Raw genomic sequence first — 25,144 nt, 5'->3', positions numbered from 1 at the left:
ACACACACACACACACACACACACCGTGGCAAAAAGGAGAAGTGAGAAAATAAAATATTTTTAAAGGTGAAGTTGCCTGCCGAGAATTTATGGTTATACAATACACTGGAAGACACACGTAAACATCTCACCACAGATAGGTAAATTAGGACGGGGAAGTAAAATGCGGTTTCTCACAAACACACAAGCGCACACGCACACACACACACACACACACACACACACATACACACACACACACACACATACACACACACACACACTGAGGGGAAATTAACAGTGAGGAAGAGGTAAAACGAGCGAGGTGTCGGTAAGCTTTCTTCCTCATTGGATGAGAGTTCCTCACATCTATACGACTGAAACCTGTGATGCATGCTTTGGAAAAAGAAATTATTTCCTCCGTGTTATTGCTGTCTAGTGAAAATGTAGCTCCACATTTAGTGATTTCTGAGTAAACTGAAAGCATAAATTGCAAAAGGGGCATTTCTAGAGATGTTTTTTACGGGACAGCAATGATATACATTATGGTACAGTAAAATGCGGCAGGATGTATAAGAGGCTTGAACTCAGCATTGAGAAGAGTCACAGCGAGGACACAGTGAGACGGTGTCACACTACCCGTCTGCATCACAAGGTATCAGGTGAATTTCAACGTTTTTTGATACGGACCGCACTAGCTCTCAGCTCCTCCTCTCACATACGAGTCTTTTTCTGTACTAAAGGGGACATATTAGGCTCATTTTGGATTCCTACTACAACATATTAACATGCTTTTATATTCACTTTGTTTTTCTCATATTGTCTGACTCAATAGACCTGTCACTTTTAAAATCCCGGTCTCTTCTGTGAAATGCTCTATTGTAACTCAAATCTCTTTTCCTAAACCAAACAATGTAGGTTTGGTGAGTAAACCTAACCAAACTGCAGCTGAAAACTGAAAAAAAGGAAATAATAAGTCAACAAAGACTGGTTTCTCATGGGACACAAACCATTGTCTTCTGAGTTCATCCACAATAATTTTCTCCTTGCATGTACTTTGATGCTCTTTATACTACTGCTCCTACTTCTTTCTGACAGAAAGCCTTTTGACAAAAAGGCATATCTCCCAATTGCTCAAGCTGTGGTTGTAGATACTCAGATTGGGGGTGGTATATTCAAATGATAGACACTACAGATACCGAAATGTATGTGCACAAGCACTGAAACAGTGTGTTTTTCATGTGTCCCTTTTAAATTGCTTAAAGTGTTGGTGTTTACCTCAAAGTCATTGGCCTTGTTGTAGTGCATGTTGAGGGCTCGGAAGAGCTCGCTGTCACGGCTGACGCCCAACTCCTCGACTCCAGTGACTCCGTCGTTGATGGATTGGCGGGCGAACTTCTCCATCTGGATGTAGTAGAACTCCCTGAAGTTGCTGAACCACTTGATCAGCTGGGAGGTGATGCAGCGATTAAACTGGAACGAGTAGAGATGACGAGGAGTTAGCACTGCTTACGCTGTCAGTATGGTTGAAAAGAAGACGGGATGTGTAAATATTCTTCATGCCAGCAGCTTAGAGGAAAGACTGTCATGTCTAAACCTTATTAAGCCATCGGATTTGAGGAGAAGTGTAAGGATGACAGCGTGTCATTTCACATCAGGCAGTTGAGACGTGAGGTGATAACTTAAAAGACTGGAGAGAAAGATAAAAGACAAGAGCAAGGGAGATCACAGGTCGTGGAGTGAGGGGAGATAATAGAGACATTAAGTAAGACACCGAGCAAGGAAAGGGGGGTGTGTGTGAGAGTGAGGGTGTATGTGTGTGGTTCATCCTCCCCACTGGGAGCAGACCTCCCCCCTATCATAACCCTGAGAGTGGAGAGAGAGGTGGAAAAGGGGGGGGGGGGGGTGCGAGACCGCAAACACATAATTGACCAGAAAAACGATTAAGTCATCATCTAAAGCGCCCTGGCCCGCAGGGGGCTCAAACATGTACTTAACCCCGTTCACCAATTACACCCTGATTCTCCTCCCCTCTCCGCACCTCTCAGGCAGAAAGAAAGGAGAAGAAAAAGAGCAAAAAAGAAAGGAAGAGAAAGAGAGGGAAAGACAGAGACGATAAGCGATGCGGAGAAGGCTGTGGCTATCTGATCTGTGCCGCTCGACTGGATTCAATAGGCCGAGGTAAACCTATTAAGAGCCTCGGCTGGTCCAGGCTCTTTTTCCGCCTGGTCTCAGCAGCAGTGAAAACACACTGTCTAAACATCCAAACCACTAGATAAGGACCTCAGGGGCTCGGGATCGCTGCCTAGCTCAGTCACCCCTAAAATGCCCCATGGAAAGCTCTAATCAAACCCCTGAAAACATACAAATACCACCTTTACATCTTTCCTCAGTAACCCCCCAGAAATGACATCTCATAAAATTCTAAATTCTAGCCTGTGAAAGCTTGATACCCACACCCTTCATCCACACACACAAAAAAAAAAACACACACAGGCCTTCACTCCTCCCTCCCCTCTGCTCTTTTTGTGGTGCTGGAAGAATGGGGGGACAAAACGCTACTAAACGCTGAGCGGACTGCTCGCTGGGGAGGCAGAGCGGTTTTGACATGGAGATTAGGCTCTGGCTATTGTTCGACAACACACAGACACGCACAAACATGCACACACACTCTTCGCGATGTGGGATGGCAGTCAAACACACGCAAGCACATGAAGATGGGAGGGCGAGGCAGCGGGACAGAGAGACAGGCAGGGAAGTTGGCGAATCAAGAGTTGGACCAAGGTGGGACGGGGCTAAAAGGGAAAAGGGGGCCATGCCTTTCTGGAATGATCAGCAGATGACATAATGGCGGAGTGGGAAAGAATAAGTCCGCTTGACATTGTTTGGCAGGGGTTTGGGAGGGTGTATGTAAGGGGAGGGGGGGTAGCATGGTGGCTGTCCTAAAGTGCAGGGTGAGCATAAATGGGGAAATGAGGGAGGGAGAGAGAGAGGGAGGGAGGAGAGGAGGACGGGTGCAGGTCAGCACCGTCGGACAATGGCGTTTCGCTGGTGGGGGGAGGAGGGGGGGGGGGCAGAGGGTCGGAACGTGAGCAGTCAGCAAGCTGGGGTCGTGACATCGCAGTGTCAAACAAACAAACTACTGACACTTACAAATACATCGGCTGCACGGGGCTATTCTTAAACACACACAATGTAGCAGACAGTTAGGAGTGTGACTGGGCACAAAAACACCTTCATTCAAGTTGCCAGTGTAATATATAAACCTCTGCTTGTGTGTAAGATCACAACTTCTTGGGTGCCAATCGGAGACATTTAGCGAATTGGCGTTGCGAGCATGTGTGCGTACATGCATCCGAGCGCGTGCGAGATTGAGCGCTACATACTGAGATTAAAGTCAGTGAAAGAGTTGCCATCGCTCATGCAGGAGACCTTTGGTGTCACTGCAGCCGAGTGACGGATAGATTTGTCATTTGGACAAGGATTACTTTATTATACGGACAGCCCGGGAGAAGATGTATTAGGGAAGCTGAACTGTGGCTCAATCACAGCACAGAGCACACAAAAGATACAATATTTACTGTGCATGCAGGGAAATGCACTAAATTATATTATATCTGCATCAGCTGCACACTCACAATTTTGGCAACCCCCCTCTGCAGCTTCCAGCAGTCTTGGTTCATTAGGTTGCTGGTGGGGGGACAGAGACCCCCTGATCGCGGCTAAAGACAAGTGTGTTCAGTGTAAAAGGAGGGAATTGGTTCAAAGGAGCACATCACTGCGGCTCCTTAATCAGAGCTGGCAGGGGTCAGCCGGCACAGACATGAGATGCAGCGAGAAAAATGTGTGTCTGTGTTTGAGCATATAAGTGTGTATAAGTGTGTGTGTGTGTGTGTGTGTGTGCTCCTGGCTGAGAGGCAGATGAGAGAGAGACAGCAAGAGCGTGTTTCTCACACTCACACTCAAGAGCCTGTGAAAGGTCAGCGCTTAGTGCTAACAGCACAAGATAGAAAGTGGCGCACACACACACACACACACACACACACACACACACACACACACACACACACACACACACGCACACACACACACACACAGACATATGTTCTGCTCATGCACAGGCGCATACTTAAGTCCAGAATAGGAAAACACTTAAGCATCCTTGGTCCACACTATATTAGTCGCCTGCCAAAAGTATTCAAGTGATTTGACCGTCACTCTCAAACTTCTGCACACACATCACCTAAAATTTATAACACGCTTTCAGTTCTGTCTTTTGGTTTAGGGTGACTGAAAAGCCAAAGCATGTGTCTCTCGCCAATACTTTCTCTGACAGTGGTCAGCAGTGGAGCAGAAAGCACACAGATGACCTCAGAGGGCTAAGCTACATCCAGAACAACCGGAGAGGAGAGCAGAAAGACAGAGAAGCCTGTACGGGCCTCCCTCTCTCCCTCTTTCTCTCCCTCTTTCTCCCTCCCTCTCTCTCTCTCACTCTCTCTCGTAAGCCCCTTCACAGTCATCAGGGCTTTCCAACGTTTCCTGTTTTCGCAGGGGTGAATTGTGGGAGATAATCTCCGGCTGCCTATTGGCTGACTGCACACAAAAAGCGGCCCTGGAAAGCGGGCTTTTGTTACTGCGGCGACTCAAATCCAGCGGCTGGCTTTTCTTTCTCCCCGGCCCCGCCGAGGCACACATACCATGCCACACCATCAGCGAAAAAAAAGAAAAGAGAAGGAATGACATATAGAAAAGGGAAAACCCTCCTGACCTCCGCCACTCCACAGCACATGACTGACCCAAACATTGAAGCTTGTCACTAAAAAGAGCCTCACAGAGAAAGATAAAGAAAGCAAGGTGTGTCAGCTTAAAGAGACAGTTCAAACCAAAATAATACATACATATATTTTCTCTTACCTGTAGTGCTATTTATCAGTCTAGATTGTCTTGGCATGAGCTGCCAAGTGTTGGAGATATCGGCCGTAAAGGTCTGCCTTGTCTTGAATAAAAAGGGAACTAAATGGTACTAAGCTTGTGGTGCTCAAAGCGCCAAAAAGATAGCCTATAGCAATGTATTTTTCTACAAATTATGACCCGGTTACTCAAGATAATTCACAGGTCTTGTTGTGAGCAGTTTTATGTAGGAACTCTTTTCTTTTCTGGTGCAGTTCCTACATGAAACTGCTCACAACAAGGCCTTTATGGTCAGTTACTGGGTCATGATTTCTGGAAAAATGTATATTTTTAGCGCAACAGGTAAGCTGAAATATGTGTTTTTGATGTTTGGGTGAACTTCCCCTTAAAAAAAATGAAAATCTACAATAATGGAGGTCCAAAAAGCTCTACAATTCATACACAGTATCTCTTTACAAAGGCAATAACTTTTGCTGACTTTATTAATTGACTGAAAATATTTATTTAATCCGTACATTAATCTCATCCATTATCAAAACAATATCTGTGATCATAATGAAGCGTCGTAAAGCTAGCAGGATGATACTATAGACTGTCTTTGCAGCACCAACAATGGTATTTTGAGGCATCTGTCAAAACATTTCACTAACACCAAAAGGTCAAAAATAAAGTCACGATCGTCTTAAAAGGAGCTTAATCAAGGGGAACAACGGCTACAGCGTCCCCCGGTTGTTAGGGCAGCCCACTTCCCACGTTCATTAGATTCATGACAGTCAAGACCTGATTAGTGGAGACCTGATTAGCCTTTAAGACTTTTGTCTGAGGACAGCCACCGGCTAAGAGGCCGCGCTGGCTGCATCTAATTAGATAGTCAGTCTCATTCCCATACATGTCTGCTAACTTACAGCTTGAGTCCATTGTCCTCGACTGAAAACAAAAACAAACCAATGTGGCTCATAATCCCCTTAACTATCTTGACCTTGTTTAAGTATCTGGTGGGGCCACCAAGAAGAGGACACCTCCCTGGGAGTGATTAGTCGGTGAAAGTAAGTGGTTAAAGTGTGAAACAGCAATTGTTGCTGAAATTGTTCCACAGCGAAAGACACCAATGGCAAAGCAATGGTTAGATGCTTTAATATTGAGGAGTTTTGTGACGAATCCACATTTACAGGTGCCAACCCACTTTGCCAACCATACCAATGACGTGCTGAGAGGTAATCATGTGACCAACGAGTCATGGTTGCTGGCGACGGCATCCAAGAGGAGGCAGCTGGGAAAAAAAGGGACCTTTATCTTCTGATTTGAATAAGATGGCCTGGATATGTCACAGTGTTTACCCCTCCGTATGGGCCGAGAGGGGCGCGCATACACAAATAACAACAACACGAACAAACTCGGTCGCGCACACTACAACGGCCATTGTGTCGTTGTTCTTGTTTTTTTGGGCAGCTTACATATTGTGCTTTGTTTTCCAAATTTCCTTCATTAAACTCCCAATGGAGCCAACGCTCATTCTTGCCATGTTCCCTAAACCGTCTCTTTCTCTTCTCCCCTCCCTCTATCAAACCATCCTCCCTACACCTGCTCAGATAACCACTCCTCCGTCTCTAGGCTCCATCCTCCTCTCTGCCCTCTCCACCCCTCCATTACTCATCCCGCTCTTTATCTTTAGAATACTCATCGGCTCTCCAGCTCCCTCATGTAAACCCATTCAACTTCCTCTTCTTTCATCTTTTGCATAAAACCATAACTTAGTGAGGGAAAGGGCCTCGTTTCAAGACAGACAAGCATACGCTTTTCACGACAGCTGAAGATGGAGCATCACAATTAATACATCAAACGCTCCTTTTTAAAGCAGGTGGTTGACGAATGTACAAGTAAGAAATGTGGAAAAAATTAGAAAAAAGGCAACAGAGTGCTACACTTGTTACATGCAGCAAAAGGAATAATGGTCTCAGGAAGTTTAGCGTACAACCAGTGAGTTTAAAGCAAAAACTACTTGGTAAAACAACCTGATTACGTTTAGGCAACACAACTACTTGGTAAAGGTTAGGGAAAAAATCTAGGGTTTAGATAAAAAAAACCTACTTCTGTACGGGTGCACTTTTCAATAAACATTTGTAAACAGTTAGGCAACCTACACAGAGCATAAAGTTAGAAAATAATATGACGCTTAAGAAAAGTAAATACAATTTTAAGACGTTTGATATTAATGTATCTGTGGTTAAAAAGAAGGGTTTAAGAGGAAGACAATATTTAAACTTACCTTTACATCAGAGAAGAACATCTTGAGCATATTGGAGCTTGGGTAGCGGGTGTAGAAAAACATGAGCTTGGCCTTCTTCAGATGGTTGGGAGAGAGACCCTCTTGGATCTGGAAATCGCTGCCATTAAGGACATTAACAATTGTTTGGAGAGAAACAACTTATGATCAGCAAATGTAACTACTGATATCATCACAAATACAATATGTACATGCTGATAATTGGCTTCAGGATTGGCAAGAAATCATCATTTGGATGATGGGAAAACAAATTTCCTTTCAGGCATGAATGCAAAGGCTGCTGAGAAGAGGAGGGGCAGCTGAAGACAGTGCACCAAAGCAAAACCATTTGCTTGCAATTAGCATCGTCCGTATCAGGTGTGAGAGCGTCACGGTAAATAAAAAACGCTGGCCAGCGACTACAGCCGATGCTTTTACATAAGGAGGCTCATTTCACAGTCAAAGTAAGCAAACGCCTTTGCCTACACCCCACGCTAACCTCCACCCAAAAAAAGGAAGAAGAAAAAAGGAGACATTTGCATATCACAGACAAAGACAGCAGTTAACGCCAGTGACGGGCAAGAAGGCCTAATGGCTTGGCGACAACACATGCCAAGCCTGAATATGACTGTCTGATATTGGCTTCATATCAGTGACAAAACAAGGTCTAGGAGATAGTCCCAAACACCGGTTCAAGCAAAAACCTTCTCACACTCACACAGGCCATATTCAAATACATGTCAGAGGCCTTGTCTTCCTAATGGATCGCCTGGATTGAACAGCAGAGAGGATGGAGATGGGCTGGTGGGGGCACCTTGAGGGATAGTATGGTTCCAACCTTCAATTACATCCCCCTCCTCCTCCCTCTGCTCCACCCCTACCCCCCAGCCTTGCTGCCGCTGCCAAACCCTTGGAGGAGCAAAAGAAGGAGGAGGAGAAGGAGAAGAGGGGCTCTGAGGCTTTGGACTCAGCCAGTGATGGGGGGACTGAAACACATCTGCGCCACCGAACGGCCCAAGCCATTTCCATGGTGAATTAACGGCCGTATAATGCATCTGATAATATCAATCTGGAGCATAAGACATTGAAAAGGGAATGGGGATGGGGGGCGGGCTGCATGTTAAAACCTCAGGCTGTTTCAACAAGGGTTTTTCATCAGGCAGGAGCAAGACAGGGCTTTAAATTACAAAGAAGACACAGCCCCAAGTTTTCATGAAGACTGTTTACACCCGAGTGGACAAAATACATTGCTCGACATTATTTATGATCTACAGGGGTGGCTGTGATCGTTAAAATCAGTCAAGTGTCCAGATGTAGCTGTAACTATAGAGTGGGAAGAAGGCATCAGCTGCTAGATTGGATTGCCCTTGGCCTCAGGGTTACACAGCAAAGCCAGCAAATACTGAACCACACTGGGTTGGCTCCTTAAAAACCCTGTCTACTTTGTCTGATTCAGCGAGAGAGAGAGGGGAGAGAGAGAGAGTTAGTTGTATACGCAGCGAGGGTCTTGTGGGGGAAACCCTGGCAGACTGGTGTTACTCTGTCAGGCCTGGCCAAAAGAGCAGCACTTCACTCTCCACACCACACCATCTGCTCCAAGTGGAGGGGATACAATGGATCCTCAGACAGAGAGAGGGAGAGGCAGAGACAGAGAAAAAGAGAGCTCTTTCTCTGTAAGGCAAGGTGGGATTTGTCTGCTGTGAAAACTGCGCACTTACACTTAGATTAATTTGTTTTTGCTTTTTCAATTAGGATTAGCATCGCTTTCCCCTTATCACTGAAATTAAAAATTATTTTAAAACAAAGACGTCAAGGTTTTACCTCTTCGACCATAAACACATCACCTCCCTTCAGACGACAATTAAGAAGCTTCATATCTCCTGATGAGGTATTTTCATCTCCAATTCACTCACAGCTTGCAAATGTAATTGTGATTGGACTTAGGGGTGGCGTGCAAGGCTATTATTTTGTCATGATGGTGCACTCATACCAGCTGGCCCACTGTTAGCCTGCCACATCTGACAAGACATCATCATTCTCACGACACATCCCCAAAACCCAAAGTCATGAGAGGGAAATTGCTGCTCCACTTCCTAATTCCAGGTGTAAGGACAAGAATATTTGGAGTCGGACTGAGAACAAATGAGGAAATTGATAGCAGCCATCTGCTCCACAACGCTGCAGAGAGCTGGTGAACTTGAACACACCTCGCAAAATGTCTGACAAGCTGTCTCTGGCTTCTAAAGCTCTGATAGAAAAAAAAGAAAGCGACAGAATTGTATTAAAAAAAATCTACATCAATGGGACCAGCTATAAACAGATAGTACAATGCAAATAAACTGAGTCATAAATGTCGTACTAATTTTAAGAAAAAATATACCAAACAGTAGCTTGTACATGCCAAACTTTGTTCCTAAACCTGTGGAATCAGAAATATAAGATGCAAAAAAAACAAAAAACATGTGCACATGTTTTTTTTACTGCTTCTGCCTTCCATTTAGGGGAGTATATCTGTTAATGCCCTGAATTTAAAAAAATGCTACAATAAAAGCCACAGCATCTGGCATACGTAGTTATTGTTTGATTGTTTTTCTACTTTCTCTCAGTCTCTGTATGTCTCTCTCTCCCTTTTCTCTTTTCATCCCTCCATCGGGAGCCTGTAGAAGCAAAGGATTATGGATCTCTGGAAAGCGTTCACCCTTGGGTCAGAAGACAAGACAAGGCGAGGTAATGAAAGATAAACAGCTCGCTGCAAACACCTGTTAACGTCCGCTTCAAAGAAAAGACAGGGAGGAGGAGGAGGAGGGGGGTTGCAGGGAGGGAAAACAAAAAAAGAAGTATTTGGCTGCCAAGCAACAGCCGAAGGGCCCCCCGGGCTGTTGACAGATCTTTATGAAATGAAAAAAAGAGAAAAGAAACGACAATGATTGTGGGCTTTTTACAACAGCGATGGATGATAAGAGGAACACAAGAGAAAACACAAGCAATCATAAATATACATCTTTACTGAGTCCTCAGGCGAACCTTTTGTGACACACAAAAAGGCACACACACACACACGGAAAAAAGGCGAGGCACTCAGGTACGCGCAATAGCAAAAACAGGGCGTCCAAGTGTTAAATATACATATTCACTTAACTAATAGAGCCCCAACAGGTAGAAAGCTGTAGGATTAATTTCTCAAGCGTGTAATGAATGTTAATGACTTGAAGACAAAGCTTTCTAAGGACACGCAGTGTGACACGAATCAAACTTTCATAAGGGTTAAGGGGTGTTGAATACTTAGGGACTAAGGAGGTATAGGGGAAACAGAGAAGGGACTGAATGTATCTGTTTAAGCTATTAGTCCTGAGTCTCCGGGGGATTCAATTTGAGCCTCCCATAGGGGATAGCCTCTTTATCCGTAGGGCATGATTGGGGCACACGGGGGTTAAACTATAAGGGAGGCTATATAACACCATTGTGTGCCAAGTTCCAGGATGCTATCTCCCCCTTCTTGTTCTTTCAGGACATTTTTTTTATAAAAAGGAATTGGGGCAGTAAATGTCGTGGGGACCTAATCTTCGTGAGTAAGTGATATGTGACAAGAGAGCTTTTAAAGCACTTAGGATTGAAGATGGAAGAAAAGGCTGTACGGTGCTGTGAGAAGGAAGAGGTATGAGTGTAAAAATAAATCCAACAATGCAGTACAATGGAGAAGAGAACAGCAGTGGGAGGAAAAGTGATTCATCAACAATTTCTCAGTTTCTTAGGCTAGTTTCAAACAGGCTAAAAAAGATTTGATTTTTAACTCTTTGTGGTTTCAGATGCGGTGTTTCGCACCTGTCTCTACAGGGAGTTACCACCTGAAATCTGATTTTTATCGGGCTTGCACAGGCGGGAGCTGGTCTGAACTGGACTGTGTAGATAAAACATCAGGGTCACTGTCATACACACTCACTTATTGTTGCCTTTCAACCCCCTCAGAACACACACACCAACCCAGGTTTGTTTTTTTTAAAGGATACATTGCTGCCTGAGTAGGGTGAGATGTCAGCCATGTCCTGGAGGTCACTGCACTCAGACTTGATGAGGGACAGGGAGAGTACCTCGGCTGTGCTGCCAGTGTGCGCTGGTGAACAGGAACGATGGTGGTGCGCCATGTGGTGACCTGTTGCCATCTTGGTCCTCAGGCTGGTGGTCTCCCGGGACAGGTCCATGGAGTCTGGAGAGGAACGGTCCTTGCCTGGGTAGCCACCTGTGGGTCCACCGAGGGGACTCTGGAAAGGGTAGCTCATCAGAGGCAGCGGAAATGGGTGTCTAAAGGATGGGGGGCTGAAGCCCATTGAGGCAGAGAGCGAGGAGGGGTGAAGGACGGGGTGGTGGTGCCCGCCATGGGCCCCCACAGCTGAGGACTGGTGGTGGTGCTCACTGGGTGTCTTCCTCACAACTAAGGGTATCGCCTCGGTTTGGTCATTGGTGGGGCCTGGCATCCCGGGCATGCTGGCGAAGTCTAGTGGATTGGGAATGATGACATCGCCGAAGCACTGCAGCCTCTGGTTGGCGGTGTGGAAGTTGGGGTTGTCGCCATTGACAGCATTGGGAAATCTTTCAGGGGGTATGGAAAGCGAAGGGAAGGCCTGCTGGGGTGTAGGGCGTGGAGGCTTGGCAAACACCTTAACCACTGTGTCCACCACCTGGGTCATGGCTGAATTGAGTTCCTGCTTCAATGTTTCTGCCAGTTGTTTACCTTCAGCATGCATGGAGGACCCTGGACCTCCTTGTCCTTTGCTCCGGCTGAGCCCCTCTCTTCTGGGCTTCTCTCTGTCTGCCAGCAAGGCCTGCTCCTGAAGCAATGCCCGCGCCCTGTCCAGGAAATGACCCGGGTCTAGGTCAGACATCTCATTGTCAGATCGTAAGTCGTCTCCACCCCGGTCATCACCGCCGGTGTCAGACCTGGCTGGGCTGTCCTCGGACATGTTTCCTATGTCATTGTGGAGGTCGTTGTGGAGGTCGTTGTGTTCTGAGTCGTCGGTTGAGTCATAGATCTGAAAGAACTTCTCCTGCAGCTGGCGTAGCTGTTTCTGCATGTCCTCCAGCTGCAGCTTCAGTTGCCGCCGCTCCTCCTGCTTCTGTTCCTTCCTCTGGCACACCAGCTGAGTGAAGCTCTGCTGCTGCTGCTGAGGCAGACGCTGCTTACGCTTGTTCTCCCGGCTGTTACTGCTGCACACCTCGCCTCCCCGTGGGCTGCTGGGGGCCTGCTGCTGTGACTGAGGGGGTGGGCAGTCTAGATCCATCTCCCGTTCTCCATCCATCTCGTGGTCACGCTCATGACGGGAAGCAGCAGGTACCACCACACTGGGTGAGTGGCTCATACCCCGTATAATGTTCTCTACACGGGCCCGCTTGGCACGCAGGTGTTCATCATTGAGACGTTCAATGTCAAAAGTGGCCAGGCCAGGAGGACGACCAAAGGGTGACAAGCACTCTTGAGGGGTGCTATCATGGGAGGAGTTACTGCAGGCGTCCTCCTGGGGAGCATCTGAACTTGCGTTGGAGAGCCCTGATCCGGGGAAGCCGACATCTCTATCACCTCTATCACCCCTGTCCCCTCTTTCTCCCCTCTCGGGGCCTCCTCCATTTTTAGCCATGTTATTCTTGAGAAGCTGGGAGATAATGGTGGTGCCAGGGAAGGGCATCATGGTGTCCTCGTATGAGTTGGCCCTCTTCAGTAGCTTTCGGAGTACATTGGACTTGGATTCGCTGTCGCTGGCTGACACAATGCCAGGTCCACCATGTGGCTGCACTACAGAGCACTCCATGGAGTCGGTGTCTGATCCGTGGTGAGAGTGGGAGCTCAGAGAGTTCATGGCACTGAAAATGGCTGCTTTGGCGCGGGCAATGTTATCAGTGGTTGTTGTTGTGGCTGCTGCTGTGGAGGAGGCTGTGCTGCCCACGGTCCTCTTAACACCAATGTCCACACGTCTTCGCTTGGTCTGTCTGTTCAGGAGGGAGTCGCTGTCATGGTCCGGCATCACGGGCTGCTGCTATTGGGCCATATCCCGCAAACCCAGTCCTCTAGGATCAAAGCCTTTGAGTACCTGCAGGCAAAAAATTCACAGATGCATGACTCACCAGAGTGAAGAATATTTTTCAGAATTTAAGTCACTCACTCAATCATATCCTAGAACACTTCAATTTAAAAACTAAATCCACATTAAACAGAAAAGCTTAAAAATTTTTGACGGACTGAAACAATTAAAATCCATCAGCCTTTAGAGAATTGCATTAGACAACAATATGGATATAGAGAGAAATAGGAGGCAATCCGTCCTAATATGTTTCTAAAAGGACGGGAACATCCACAATTACATTTAGGCAGTAAGGAGCAGCAACAGAGAGGTAAAGGGAACAGGCAAGATGGGGTCAGAATTAGGCCTTGGCTGGAAATTCCAGGGCAAAGTCCTACATTTTATCCTGTCCCCTGTTACACGCTGCGCGACACTGAACCAGTTCCCACGGAACACAAAGCTGCATAAAATTATGATAATTACTTAAGTACTTGTCCTCATTTCCATTTTTGTGCGGCGTGAGCCAACATAGGAGCTATTAACTCACAAAGTAAAATAAAAAGAAATAGGGTTAAGAGTATCTTTAAAATAAATAAATAAAAGTGGTGTTCAAGGCAATGCATATTGGTTGTATACTCTTTACCAAATCCGATTACATAAGTGAACGATTGGTTTGTCAGTTCAACAAAATATTCTCATTTAAAATCATGTTTAAACATTGCGTAATTTAGAAATGCAAGTCCTGCGTTCACAATAATCAATACGGCCATCATATCTTAAGCAATGGGGAGAGTGACACATAAAAGAAACACAAAATAGGCCTATTGATTTTGGTGCCAGCGTGAGCTCACTTCTGTGTTTTTTGTTTGTCTTTTCATCTGGCAAGGGCAGTTAATTCTGCTCAAATGAATAGGTCACAAGGGTCAACTCTGGCAAGGAGGAACTTAAAGCGCTCTTACAAAAACCCTAATGCCCCTCTGAAAGCAAAACGTTTTGTCAGTACAGGCCTGCATCAATACTGCTATGTAAGCAGCGGTGGTGGTGTCTTAGTCTGAGCCATATCAGATGCATCCAATCCCGAATGTGGTGAAATTAACAGAGACTTTCTCATCTGTTTGCTTCTTTTTAAAAAATGTAATATTTATAAAGTTATAAAGTTGACAATGTTTTCTTAACGGCATAAAAGTGGCAAAAGTGGTGCAACAATTTACATTTCTCTTTTTACACTCTTCAGGAAAACACCAGCCTCTATTAGGACTCACAGTGATTCAGTAAAAAAAAGTAATAAAATATAACAAATTGTGTTCATTATTGGACTTATTTTTACAAGTTGCAAATATACTCAAACGTTACACCAATTTATAGGCAGACTTAAAGACTGATCTGCAAAGTAACTAAAAAAATCTTGAATTCTAAATACAAAAAAAGTTAAATGACAAATTCATATATATGTTAAATTTTGCTTTGACATTCTCAGACAATAGACATTCAAAGACGTCTTAATTTGAAGGCACAGCTTAAGTGTGGGAGAACTAAACAGTGAGATTTAAAAACATTTTCTTTCACAAATTATTTGCTTGTTCTGACAGGAATTCTATCATATTTATATTAGCGCTGCTCATGGAAAGTATTTTTTGTTCTTGTAGAAAAGCTTATTTCTTGTCACTATGCCTCACAATGTGTACACACACACACACACACACACACACACACACACACACACACACAACTTTGCTGCTGGCTTTGTTAGACCCTCTGTAGTGTGATCCACCACACAGGAGACATGCACTGGCAGGTTTTTTTTACTCAGAAAAAACATTTAGTAAATTGACACTTTGTTAACTGCCAGGATAAAACTTTAAAAAAATCTAAATTTACTGGAGAACAGGCTTTGGTTAAATGCTTCCCCACTATAATCCGTCCCAGTAAACTGACACCAGTATTCTAAAATAAACCCCTTTTGATAAATGGCTTTGGCCCAAGTCTTGACAGCCACATCCAGCAGTTCAGACAAGAGGTGATACATCTCCAAGAAAAAAACAACCCTTGACTTGATCGCCTCAGGATCTTAACAATGAGCTTGAAATAGTCACCAGCACCTGTCTTTTTCGACGGCGCACCTGTCTCGAATTGCCCATGCGCACTCTCTCTATCGTAAAAAAAAAAAAAACAAACCTCAACAATTACAAGCTCTGAACTACACATAAGAACAAGGAGTTGTCACTGCGTCTTTGCAAATAGTTTTTTACTTGAAACCCTATACTGTTTTTGTTTTTTAAACCTTAAAACTAACCATTAAACCTTTGAAACTTGCTCCAAATCAAAATAACACACAGTTGCTTTAACTTTTTAAACTTTAAATCTAACAACATTTACGCTGCGAGGTGATAAAAGCAAGATCTGTGTGTTTATTTGCAGATTGGATGCTCAGTGGACAATCTGACACATCAAAAACCAGAGAGACAGAGTTGCGTTCACTTACAACAATATACCGGCTGCGTTTATCACAATCCTTCAAAAGTCCTGCCGCTGAAGACAAACACCAAATTCACAAATCAGGACTGACAAGCTCTGTAACAGCCTGGAAACGGATTTTGTGTAAATAAAAAGGCGTGTAAGAGGTGTTAGGGCAAGATTTAGCCCACAGGATGAAGACAATATGAGTAAATTCGCGATTTCCAACTCGCACAGGAGACCGAACAGCTAAATCTCAGCTTCCGCCTGAATTCAACTCGTTTTAAATCAAAACAGACGCGTCCCAAACTTACTTTGAAAAAGTTGCAAATCAACTTGATCTCCGCTTTTGATGAGGAAGGCTGGGCTAACGTCCGCAAATCATCCTCAGTGAGTGAAAAAAAAACACAACACACGGGCTGCTCACGCACAACTCTTGACCACACATCATTATGAGGGGAACGAAACCGAGCAAATAATGTCGTATAGATATGATTAGCTGCTGATCACCAGAATAAATTTCCCCCCTGTTCATGATGTGTTCATTTGTTTATTTTTTTTCCGCCCACCGTGCGCAGGCGAGGCAGGACAAGAGAGAGGGAGGTATCCGAGGACAAGGTTACTTACCCTTTAGATGAAGAGGGGGACAACCTGAACTCCTACGGCGAAAAAAAGAGAGAATATACGGCAGAGCACGGCGGATCGCTGGATGCTGGGGATATAACAATTTCTCTGAGAATGAAGAGCTGGAATAAAGTCAGCGGCGCGAGCGAAAGGAACAAAATAGGAAAAATATAGAAGATGAAAAGAGGTCTCTGGCGCGTCGGTCTCTCCCTCTATCCTCTGCTGTGACTAAAAGAGTGAGAGACATAGAGAGAGTGCAAGAGAGAGAGCAAAGAGAGAGAGAGAGACTGCGTGTGTGCGTCTCCAAAGGCGCACTGGATGCAGAGCACTGGATGCTGGAGCGCTCCTCCGCCACTAAGATTCACTTTAAGACGCGGCTGAAGGAAACAGGAAGACGTGCGCGTCACGAGCGGCGTGATGTAACTGTCGCAACCTAACCAATAAGAAGCGTCCGTCCGGTCCGGAGAACAACGCACTGAACTTGACCAGAGAATGGGACTTGAGCATGCAACTAAAGAGAGAGAGAGAGGGGGGGAGAAAAAAAAGGAAATACCACTCTTACTAATCTCTTTCTTCACAAATCACCAACTGCGCGAGTAAGAATCGTTACGCACTTTGACATTACACGCAATAAAACACATCCACATCTTATTATGTTGTTTATTATCATATTCAAGTGTTAAATTATTTTTTTTATAATAACTGATAAAGTGCCGTTTTATTTTAAGATATTTTTGAAATAAAATGGAAAAAAAAAAACACATTTCAACAATAATAATGCTAAAAAATATATAACAATGGTATTTGTTTACCCGTGTTTTAGATGTATTCACTATATTTATGAAAAAAGCATAATTTTTTAAGATGAATGCAGCTTTGGGTGAATTTTTAAGGAATGCGTTTTAATGCAAATGTTTTCTTCCAGTCCTGTTGCAGAAACATTTCAAATTAAAAGCCTTTTTTTATGATCCAAACGACTTTTTTTTAAAAGCCTGCATTTTTCCATTATGTTTATGAGAGTCTATTAAATCGCATCAAGCCCAGGCATTTTTAATGATTACCAACTTTGTAAATTGATATTTTCATATGTTCTCATAAGGATGCGTTTAAGTTTTAAATATAAGACAGAATGTCGTTTTTTTTCTTGGCTCACATATAGACTCAAAGGGAATAACAGGAGTGGGTCACTTGGGTATTGGGGGGTTCAAAGTGGCATGTAGAGATATTTTACGCGCAGAGTTTTCTCATTGGTTGCAGCAAAAGTCTGATTTATGAACAAGCAAAAGCGGCACAGAAGCTCGGAGCTTTGCTTTGGAATTCAGATTATCCAGGGAAGCCAATATCTGAGGAGAGCTAAACGTCTCTTTGTGAAACGCTCAGTTAAGAGCCGAATATCATCATGAAACGTCTGTCACTCGGATCCACAGTCTGCCACTGAAATAACCCCCGTGCGTAAAGACTGCACTGTCATCAAAAATCATTTATTAAGTAAAACTGTTTGTAAATGGAAACAAAAACCACACATTTATGATTTTTAATTTAAAAACTTTAATTGAATTATTATATTCTTTCTGCCTTTGAAACTTCCCCACCTGTAAGGCTGCGGACATTGACATCTGATCCTTTCCACAGAAAAAAACTGTTTATGATATATGAAATGATGATCGTCCTCGTGCATTCCCACAAATTGGATATTTATAAAAACACTTCAGTTTGTGCGCCCTGCAAATACCCCAGCCTTCGACCCTTTACAACAGGTGCACACGCAAATTGTTTAGTAATATTTGTGGGAAATGTGTGCCGTTGAAATTAATCTTTACATAAAACAATTACTTTTGTCATCGACCCTAACGGTATTTGTGGATAATACAGGTCACATCCATGTGCTTTAGCCTGCGTTTGTGCAATTAGAGAAAGCGTAAGCCTCGTGTTAAGTAATGCAGGAAATTACCTATAAATTAAATTAATAACGGACATATAAACGGAGATTATTAATATTATTATTATCACTTTTATTTTGGGTGAATCAAGTTATATTTATTGGGCAATTTGCAGAAGCCAGGAATGAAAAAGTTACACTTTTATTATCAGTTCTGCGTGCTTTCTTTTTTTTTTTTTTACTCTTGGCCTGTTTTTCCAGCTTCTCACATTGGATTCATTTGTTGCACGTAGAATCTTCTTTTTTTATCCCCTGCACAAACAGGATCCTAAAGCACTTAACTAGAAATCTTATTTTCCATACGCGCCTCTGTCAGGTGCCAGAAAGGAAAAGGCGAGTCTCTTTTCCATGTCGCAAGCAAGTGTTTTTAGGGACTAACGAATTGCAACGAAGTCAGCAAAGTTTAGTGTCTGGAGTGTCTTTTCCAAAGCAGGTGTCCTCCCGCCCCCCTCCCTCTTTGCTCCCCTCCCTGGCCTGTGGCTGCTTTGGCCTCGGCTCCCCTGGGTGCCGTCGGTGCGCACACACAGGCTGGAAAAACAGGCCGGGGACATTAAAGAAAACGCGTGTTTGGAAAAGGAAGACTCGGATGAGGTGTAGAGGAAACGTGTCGGTTAACACTGGCTGCTCTTATCGCGGCCCATTCCAGGTGGATCAACCCGTGGATTTATTTCAAACTTACTCCCCCTCCTCCTCTTTCTCTCTTTTGGGTCGGCACACCTCGATGCCCAAGACTGATAATGCGCTCTGGCATTGCGCACTGATGGCTGAATTTATTGACATATTTATTAGAGTTGGGCCCAAATGCATGAGGGAGGCAGTGAAAAAAATAAATTTCTCCCAGAGGTGTTATAAAGATACTTTTCTATCACATTCTGACCACAATTAAGTGGTAATAAACGCGCGCATGCGGTGATGGTATGCCGGAGTGGAGTAGAGCCAGTGGCCTATTTTTCCTCAGTATTAATTTGGATCAACGGCGGGTTAACCGTCCTTCCATTATAATTATTGTTATTATTATTATTATTATTATTATTGATTTCATTATTACTATTAGTAGTATTACTATTATTAATATTATTATTATCATTTCAGGGGTTTGTCTTTAGTATTATTTTTGGAGCGAATTGAATGCAGAACAGCACCAAACATAACCAAACTGACATTTCCCTGAATTTAAGTTATATGAATTATTATTGAAAGAATGAATATTACTCGGGAGAAGAAGCAATCTCTGTTATAAAATGGCCTTAATCAGATAATGACTTGATGTGCTCCTACAACAGCTCCATTTCTTTTCACAGACATTTTTTTATTACAGAAATAAGGGGGGAGAGAGAGAGAGAGAGAGAGAGAGAGAGAGAGAGAGAGAGAGAGAGAGAGAGAGAGAGAGAGAGAGCTATTTGCGAAAACAGAAGCAGAGAGAGATGGTAGTGCGCTAAAAGCTGTTTTGTTCCGGAGAGGTCTCCGGGTCCCTGAATAAAAAGGTTTAGGAGACAGGACAGAGGAGAGGAGGAGAGGAGAGGATAGGAGAGGAGAGAGGAGGATTTGTCCGAGTGTAATAAGTGAGTAGGCGTCTGACTCTTACAGCCTCTAAAGTCCTTATTGGGCCTCATGTCCACCACTTAATGTATTCAGCTTCCATCATCAGATGAGGATGCTGGAGGAAAATATGTATCCCACTTGTTTCTGTTTGTCAAGGCAAAAAAAATATCAGGAAGGGAGTCTGTGTGACCTGAGCATGATATAAGAGACGTCTGTAAATTTACATAGATGTTATTATTATTATTAGTGATATTACTTCTTTGGCTGCCTGCAGGGCTGTGATATAGCTGGCACAGTGTGGCCCCCGGTGACCCACATCATCCCTCTTTCTAGGCTACAAGTCGTGGTGATTATGGAGGCGTGTGTGTGTGTGAGAGAGTGTGTGTGTGAGAGAGAGAGAGAGAGAGAGAGAGAGAGAGAGAGAGGAGGTTGGTTATCCTCTGTGGCCTGTTTTATACAAGCCATTCAATGACATATACACTCCTCTCTCTCTCTTAAATTCAAATATGCTTTATTTGCATGAATGGGTAGTGGCCATTGTTGCAGAAGTTAATGTATGACACGATGTCAGTCAAAAATGACAACATGACAGTTGATGACAGTCAAAAATGACAACATGCACAAACAAAACACTGATATAATAATAACAACCAGTTGATAGCAGTAAAATGGAAATGGAAAATATTTGTCATATACATGGAAATGGAAAATATTTGACATATACACAATATTTTCTACATACTCTCTAGACCATATCTGCTTTTCCTTATATGACCCCCACAATCTGAGTGATAAAAAAACATCACTGCATCTAGCTCCTGTTTTCAACATGTGATAAAAAAGCCTGTTTGCTCTGACATTAAATAAAGGCTCCATGTCTGGCCTGTGTGGAAATAATAGGCAATTAAAAGAATGCTGCTCAGCGAGGCTGATGTGAATATGGCTGCAGTCAAACTCATTAAAAAGCACAGATATACTCTAAACACCGTAATTAGTCTTAGCCATATGTAAAACCCTCGAAATTAACTACGTATTTGACATTTCTTTTGCAGAAAATGACGCAGTAAAGTCTAACAACATGTCTTACGGACAACCTTGAAAGTATTATTTTAAAATCCCTGCCTATGATAGGGGTTAGGCTAACAGGAATGAGGGGCGCGTGCACATGTGAGTACACGCATGCACGCGCGCACACACATACACACACACGCACACACACACACACACACGGAGCGCCTTGGAGGTGCTTGGGCGGACAGACATGTTGGGAAATCGCCTGGAACTGTATTAAGCCTGACGTCCTTAAAACAAACAATGGCACCATGAAATAAGGGCTTATGCGCTCAAAGTCAAAGAGCCCCCTCAGCAACTCTCCCTGTTTATCTCTCCCTCTGTCTGACACACACACACACACACATTCACACACACTCACCATTTCTTGGGGGTTACACAGTCAGGCTCGCAGCTCCATCGCGAGGGGACCAACTTTGCTCCTATGAACTCTCACCTGTCAACATGGAGCAGAGGACTTTACTTGGTAAACACGATAGGACTTTAGCTGTTTACTTCTGGCGCTAACTTAGCCGATTTCATTCTCTGCAAGGCCGCGGTCACAGCTGGTTCTGTGGGTGCTTTGAGTGCGGTTAGATCCACGCCAAACTCCGTTCAATAATGTGACAATTTTACCACGGCCGTTCTTGGGCTGCATATTTTGCTAAATATGACTGAAATTATTTGTTGACAATGTGAGCCCCATCGGGTGGCTACATCCGGCATATATCCAATCTTGCCCACTTGGATCAGTTTGACATATGGATCAAGTTTTCGTTGCTGCCCACAGTGCTCGCTACCGCCCCACGGTGTAGGCTATTTTGATAGACGCATGGGGGAATAACAGTTATAAAAGTTGTAAATAAATTACAATAAGCGTCATTTGTGGTACTCAGTGATTGCCGAATTCTAGACTGGTTATCAGTTATTCATAAAACACTTGAATGTTTTTCTGTGACGTATGGATTTGTTATCTATAAACAGAGCAACAGAAATGTTCACAATTTTCAATTAAGCGTGGCAGCAGGTCCTCTACCACATGCTGGGTCTCTGCGTTTTTCCTTTTATGATTAACATAGCCATCATCCTCCAGTGCGACTACTGCTAAAAAAAAAAAAAAAGACAGAAAGAAAGAGAAAAAAATAAACGGGCTGTGGCAGATAAGCGGCGGTCTGTTTTCGCTCCTCTGATCAGCGGTAATTATATTTGTTGGCGTGGAGGTAAGTGGACCTCCCCGGGGGGCGTATTGTACTCGACTCTCCATGTCATAAAATAAAATTACAAGGAAAGGAGAAGATATCCTACAATAACAGAGGCGAGTCGTAAAATCAAAGAGTAGCAAAATACATTAGGGGTATGACTGACAGGGGCAGGGGGCTTCAAATAAAACGTAGGTTAATGAGTTTTTAATAGCTTCTACGACTATGGTTGGTTAACAGGCGCGCACACACACACTGTTGCACACACAAAGCTTTTTCTAGCTGACTGAGGCAATTAAGAGTAATTAGTGATCAGTTACCTGTGCTTCAGCCTTTCTGCACTTCCCCAAATACTATAAAGAGAGGCGTCTATAGGGTATGAAGTGACATGTACAAGGCTTAAGTAGCTTTAAAGTGCCTCTCTCACCACACATTAGTCCCCAGTTATAAGTTTAGCTCTCTGCAACAGTCTGCTCTCCTGTTACAGTTGTGGACATTCACACGTCTTGTACCTGTTGGCACCCTTTTGTCTGGTTTATGTATCTGTGTAACCTTTGACCCCCACTGTGGATGTTTGGCATGGCACCCAGCAGGCTCTCTGTTCTAGAGCGGCCTTTCGCCGGCGACCTCTCTTGACCTCTTACTGACCTTTCACACAGGAGGAGATTTGGCTGCCTCAGGGGAGGTCAGGAGGAGGGTAACGCTGTTATAATTGGCCTATAAACACAGACACAGACAAACACACATAGATTTGAGGGGACGGTTTTTACAGTTTGGCCTACTTGTTGATTGAAAATGAAATCAAACTGAATATGAAACAATGTATTCAAAATTGCAGACTAAGTTCTGTACTTTACAGAAGTTTTTATTTTCATTTTATACTACTGATACAGTGCCACATTTTAGAGGGAATGGAAATTATTATAATTTACACTTTACTGTAAAACATTATTTTGCAGTCTCTTTTCTCATTAACTAAACAAATACTTAACCCCCCAAATGACAATTTGTATATTCATCCTGATCCGTATTAGTTTTATTCAAGAATTCAAGGTTTATTTCTTGCATGCCTACACTATGAAGGAAGAATCCAAAAATAGACACATTTTGTGATGAATTGAGCTTCATGGGGGCTGTGATTAAAGGGGACCGATTATTCCTTTCCTTGTTTTCTGTCATGTATATATAAAGCAATGTTGGATGTTTATATTAAACTGGGCCACAGTTTCAAATAATGCAGTAAAAGTAAGCGCTGTGAGCTACAACCTCAGATTTCCCAACATTCTGAATACTCCCAACAGTTCTCTCTATATATGGTCATTTGCTCCAGGCATGTTACCGTAGTGTTTACATTAATTACACTGCTACATGTAGCAACATGCTAATGTCAGGGAAACTTGTAATCTTGGTTGCTGATGTTGGTAATTTCTCCTGCTGGAACATGTTAGATTGTGTAGTTTTTGGTTTATAAACGTTCATGGGAGAAAGTGCAGCTAAACTGCCCTCACAGGCTGCAGTTACTGTGAATAAGAGACAGGAGAAATGTTGCACAATCAGAGAAAACAGGGTTTTTTCAGGAGGGGGGCTTAAAGAGACAGGTGGCAGAACGGAGCGTTTCAGTTAGAGGTGCAGCAGCCATGAACAATATGAGAAAAGTGTTTTTTGAACATTAAACATGTAAAAGAAGAAACCAAAAACAAGTATGAATCTGATGTTGAGAATAGGTGCAATTTGTAAGATATGGTAATATTTCAACCAACATTATTAACAAAATGTGAAAAAATAACAATGGTTACGTTATGTCAAAGACATTTTTGCATTGTGTTGCAGAGATATCTACTGAAATAAGCATGCTAACCATACTGTAAACCTCTGCAATGCGAGAAGATCAGAAGTGAGCCAGTTCAACCGCATAATCTGTACAAACTGGACAAAATGAAACCGCAGATTATGAACCACCGCACGGATAGCTGTGTTTAAGTGATATCAGAGACTGGGCTGTATGAAATCATACCAGACTGAGCTCAGCCATGGAGGTAGCAGGCCACATCCACCCTATACCCAGCTCAGCATCACATCTGCCTGTGACTTGTCTCTGCTGGGCTGTTGCTCTTCAGGATGAGACTCTTCAGTGGACCGTTTCCACTGCAGCAGTTTCTTAAATGCAGAATATCAGTTCGAGTCTAGGTCTTAATTATAGTTTTGAAAGTTCCTTTACAGTTTTGAGGACATTGCAAGGTTTAATGTTTGTCTAACTTCACACAATCCTGACAAATGTTATCAATATACACTATACTGCCCCTCTTTTTTTTTTTTTTTGAGAACGTGGCCAATAATTACAAATTGCACCTTTAAACTGTAACCCTTAGCTGTTTATATATTCTTACACAACTCACAGAGCATGCTCCAAGTCTCAATTACCCAGATGTATGCTCAGTACTTCCTAAACACATGCATTTGAGTGTGGTATTGCTACTTTTACTTTTTTTTAATTGCTACTCACCATACTAATTCATAACACTGCCATGCATTGCCCATAGGATCCAGGTATTTTTATATTGTCTAATATATGTGTGTAGTTTGTAATTAATCAGAGTAGCTGAACCATCTATCCTCTGTTGGGCCATGCATGAACATGCTCCAACCACAGGTTAAAAACCAGCAGCCTACAAAGTGCTCGTGGACATGTAGACAAGTGAGGCCATGCACATTCAAGTATGTAGTGTGTAAATGCAAAGGCCTACATTCATGCAAATCACTCCCGGCATTTTCAAAGACTTCCCCGTGGACAGAAGCGTCTGCCAGCGCTGCTATAAATCACGTTGAGGCTGGTGCTGAGGGCAAGGCACACCTTGTCCACGTCGCCCCCACTCCTGGGCTGAATAAACCATAACATCCTGCCTCTCGTGCTGCCCGGCGCCCTCTGAGCACGACCCTAGAGAAGACCCCCCTTCATGCCCTCATCTCCTCCTCCTCCTCCACCCTTCCTCCATCTCATCTCTCACCCCATCCCTGCTATTGTTTCTCCTCCTCTTCTGCCTAATTATCTATCTTTAGGAATTTTAGCTGTTGCAGTCGATGCTCGGGGATGGGCTCTGCTTGTTTGGAACAACACACAACCCCTTCTCCATCT

At 43.7% G+C, this 25,144-nt stretch overlaps 1 protein-coding gene across 4 annotated transcripts in view; it reads right to left on the bottom strand.

Moving 5' to 3' along the window:
- The window catches only part of LOC131990857 (prospero homeobox protein 1-like), a 38,382-nt gene extending 15,137 nt beyond the window's left edge, over nucleotides 1–23,245 (bottom strand). Inside the window, exons 1-4 of one of the 4 annotated variants that reach the window (XM_059356038.1) lie at nucleotides 21,195–23,245; nucleotides 11,161–13,233; nucleotides 7,157–7,264; nucleotides 1,258–1,452 (exon numbers count right to left, since the gene is read on the bottom strand). In XM_059356038.1, the coding sequence (XP_059212021.1) occupies nucleotides 1,258–1,452; nucleotides 7,157–7,264; nucleotides 11,161–13,167 (2,310 nt within the window). In that variant the 5' untranslated portion in view covers nucleotides 13,168–13,233; nucleotides 21,195–23,245. Of the gene's footprint in view, nucleotides 1–1,257; nucleotides 1,453–7,156; nucleotides 7,265–11,160; nucleotides 13,234–15,685; nucleotides 15,933–15,971; nucleotides 16,264–16,284; nucleotides 17,811–21,194 lie in introns of those variants that run through there. The other 3 variants (XM_059356035.1, XM_059356037.1, XM_059356039.1) reach the window with 3 other exon arrangements.
- Nucleotides 23,246–25,144: the final 1,899 nt, after the last annotated feature.

This window comes from Centropristis striata, chromosome 18 (assembly GCF_030273125.1).
Source record: "Centropristis striata isolate RG_2023a ecotype Rhode Island chromosome 18, C.striata_1.0, whole genome shotgun sequence".
Lineage (NCBI taxonomy): Eukaryota > Metazoa > Chordata > Actinopteri > Perciformes > Serranidae > Centropristis > Centropristis striata.
Note: the sequence above shows the minus strand (reverse complement) of the source record. Positions and strands in the feature narration are given on the sequence as shown.